The sequence below is a fragment of the Carya illinoinensis genome, chromosome 1, assembly GCF_018687715.1.
Source record: "Carya illinoinensis cultivar Pawnee chromosome 1, C.illinoinensisPawnee_v1, whole genome shotgun sequence".
In the NCBI taxonomy this organism is placed as follows: domain Eukaryota; kingdom Viridiplantae; phylum Streptophyta; class Magnoliopsida; order Fagales; family Juglandaceae; genus Carya; species Carya illinoinensis.
In genome coordinates, this window is record NC_056752.1 from 12,840,237 (window position 1) to 12,844,184 (window position 3,948).

At 37.8% G+C, this 3,948-nt stretch overlaps 1 protein-coding gene across 1 annotated transcript; it reads left to right on the forward strand.

The window, feature by feature from the left end:
* The first annotated feature begins 978 nt into the window (after positions 1-978).
* Positions 979-2,692, forward strand: LOC122311009 (hydroquinone glucosyltransferase-like). The gene has a single exon (XM_043125348.1). The coding sequence runs from the start codon at positions 1,129-1,131 to the stop codon at positions 2,557-2,559; it is 1,431 nt and encodes a 476-aa protein (XP_042981282.1). The 5' UTR covers positions 979-1,128; the 3' UTR covers positions 2,560-2,692.
* Positions 2,693-3,948: the final 1,256 nt, after the last annotated feature.

Genomic DNA, 3,948 nt, shown 5'->3' on the forward strand with positions numbered 1-3,948 from the left:
TTAGGGATCGTTTGGTTAAATACTTCCGATCAAATAAGATAAAATGTTTTGTTAAAATTTAAATAAAATATATTGAATATAATTTATTTTAAAATTTTAAAAAAATTAAATTATTTTTAATATTTTATATAAAAATTAAAAATATTATAATAATTAAATAAGATGAGATGATTGACAGATCAACCATGCTATGCTGACCATGCTCCTCCACCCTCTCTAGAAATTTTTCATCTCCAGTTCAAGAATCCTCTCCCCCCTAGTGATAATATATGATACGATTTGTGAATTTAATACAAATATGACACGAAATTATTAGGTTTGGATTTGATATTAACGGGTTTGGAATTGATCCGTTAAGACACACTTTATAAATAGGTCAATAACATATCAATTTGTTTAACACGAAATCAATGTTTTAACCTGTTTAGAATTTATTTCAACATTAAATTTTTATTATTATTAAATTGTAATATTAGTATGGTTTGTAATATTAATTTTTATTATATGTTAAAATTTTAAAAATATTGATGTATATTTTTAAGATATTATTATTATTAATAAATATAGGTTTTAACTTCTACGTAAAATTATATTAATTAAGTCAAATAAATTATACGTTTTAGTTCAACCTATTTACATAAAATAAACGAGTTTAAATTAGTCGTGTCATGTTAAATATTTTTAATTAATTATTAAATAAGTTAAAGTGAGTGACACGATATGACTTATTATCTAAATGAATTTAATTAGGGTTAAAAGTTTGATTTATTTAACTTAATATGTTAGATTTAGATTAACCTATTTAATCTAATGTTGATGACTTGATACGAGGCCAAGAAGCCAAAAACAGGATATGCCATCCGAGTCCTCCCTGGTCCAAACACATTCTTGATGTACCCCCACCAGCATTAAAAACAAATCACCAAAGGTCAAGTTCTACACAATACTCAATTTTTACAGGCACCACCACAATTCAAATGACCAAACAAACACCGCCCTTGTTAAAATTTCTCTATATAAACACCCTCACACCTTTCCCGAATTTCTAGCTCCAACTACCGTAACACAAAAAATAGCTGGATTGTTCTGGAGAGAGGAAAAAAAAAAAACATTTTGCGAATTGCTGCCATGGAAGACCTTCAATCTGCACAATCAAAAGCAACCCATGTCGCCATTCTTCCCAGTCCCGGCATGGGACATCTCATCCCCCTCGTCGAGTTCGCCAAGCGACTCGTCCACCTCCAACACAGCTGTATCAACGTCACCTTCATCGTCCCCACCGACGGACCGCCCACCAAGGCCCAAAGGTCCGTCCTTGCCTCCCTCCCCACCTCCATAAATCACGTCTTCCTCCCTCCCGTCGACCTCGACGATATCCCCGGAGGAACCAGTATTGAAACCATCATTTCTCTGACCGTGGCTCGCTCTCTTCCTTCCATTCGTGAGGCCTTGAAGTCGTTGGCTGAAACTAATAAGCTAGCGGCTCTCGTTGTTGACCTCTTTGGCTCCGACGCCTTCGATGTTGCCAGGGAATTCAACGCCTATCCGTACGTATTCTTCCCCTCCACGGCCATGGCTTTGTCTTTGTTCTTGTATCTGCCGAAGCTCGATGAAATGGTTTCTTGCGAGTACAGAGACCATCCTGAGCTGGTGAGAATTCCTGGGTGCATTCCAATTCACGGCAAAGATTTGCTAGACCCGGTTCAAGACCGGAAAAACGAGGCCTACAAATGGCTGCTTCACCACGCAAAACGCTATCCCATGGCCGAGGGAATTATGGCGAACAGCTTCCTGGAGTTGGAACCAGGAGCTATAAAATTTTTGCAAGCAGAAGAACCTGGGAAACCGACCGTTTACCCTGTTGGGCCGCTCGTGAATATGGGCTCAAGCGTTAAGGTTGAGGGGTGCGAGTGTCTGCAATGGTTGGATGAGCAGCCACATGGCTCGGTCTTGTTTGTCTCTTTCGGAAGTGGTGGAACCCTCTCTTCTCACCAGATTACTGAGTTGGCTTTGGGGTTGGAGAGGAGTGAGCAGAGATTCTTGTGGGTAGTGAGGAGCCCAAATGATGAAGATTCCAGTGCCACTTTTTTCAGTGTCCAAAGCCAGAAAAACCCTCTTGATTTCTTGCCAAAAGGATTTGTGGAAAGGACCAAGGGGCGGGGTTTATTGATTCCATCTTGGGCACCACAGGCCCAAGTCCTGAGCCATGGCTCTACCGGAGGGTTCCTAACCCACTGCGGTTGGAATTCCATCCTCGAGAGTGTTGTGAATGGCATACCTTTGATTGCTTGGCCGCTTTATGCAGAACAGAAAATGAATGCCATTATGCTGACCAAGGACATCAAGGTGGCTTTGAGACCAAAGCATAACGAAAATGGAATTGTAGTAAGAGATGAAATTGCCAGAATTGCCAAGGCTTTAATGGAAGGTGAAGAAGGGAAGGGGGTGAGGAGCCGTATGAAGGACCTCAAGGACGCAGCTTCAAAGGCTCTGAGTGAAGATGGGTCTTCCACAAAGACGCTGTCCGAGTTGGCTCTCAAGTGGAAGAACAAAAATTAAAAACTTAATTAGACTTTGCATACACCCAGTATATTTTGATATATTTCTTTTATGTTTGTCTACAGCACATGATTTGTACTATACTTTTATGTTTCGATTAGAAATGGTACGACGCATATACTATATACCACAATCACTCTATTAATTTCCTCTGTCTCTCTCTCTTATATGCTTTGGCCTTAAAATATAATGCGGGTGAGAGAGAGAGAGAGAGAGAGAGAGAGAGAGAGAGATGGGTGTCGCCATGGGATTGCACTACACAGAGCAACAAGGGGTTGAAGCAAAAGATATGGGACCCGACTAGGTTTGAAATTTCGTTACCTCTTAATAAAGTGTTTGTCACTTAATTAGCCACAACGATCGAAGTGGGTGGTTGTTGTTGACGTTTGGATATTTATATATATAGTGGGTTTAAATCTTTAAAAATCAATGTTAAAAGTAAAAGAAATAAATAAATGATGCATTGCTTACCTCTCTTTATATTTCCCAAAAGCAAAAGCGCCGTTTATAGACCAAGCGATATGCAATCTAGAAGCATGGTCTGATCCCTTACCTAGCATATATGGCTATTTGTCGGCGGATGATAAACATCAATAGGGCGGCTACAAGAACCCTTAATTTCATAAGTCTTATTCTTCTAGAAATATCGTTCAATTCCTATCCTTTCAGACATTTGCCGTGGAACATAACCAAAGGGGTGGGAGGGAATCCCACAAGAACAATGAGTGCTGTAAGGTGAACATGATAAGGCGCAAGTACATGAATGCAGAGAACGTAAAAAGGGCTAGAATGGTCGTCTCTATTGAAAGAGGAAAGACCTTAAGGGCTAAGATAGTGCAACCTGCAAAGGAAGGTAGCTTATAGCCTCCATGTAATTCTACGTAGAATTATAAAATATGCAACCGTCGTATAATCGTTTTAAAAAATAGTAGAATTTATTATTAAAAATTATTATTTTTTATGTGAAGCTTATGTTTTATTTATTTTTTTCAAAATAATTATGTAGAAGTTACACAATTTACAATTATAAATATATTTTTTCATGCCAACAATGACTAAAAGTCACCCCAATATACCCTAGGGGTTGGGTATAGACGTATTGGGTCCGAAATTCTGCATTCATATTCTTGGAGACTATTGGGTTTGAAATTTTTTTTCTTAAATCGTCTAACGTGCACTGCCGAAAAACTTCTAATCAAATGCTTGTGCAAATTTGATTAACAAAGCCTGAGAGTGTATACAAGGAGCTAGGATCAACAAAATCTTGTACGCCAAGTGTTTCTAAATTTTTTTGGAATATATAAATATTCTATATATAAAAAGTGTGTATAAAATAAAATTTCTTGTTTTAATAGTTTTTCTTTATTTTTCCGTTAACTTTAACTATGT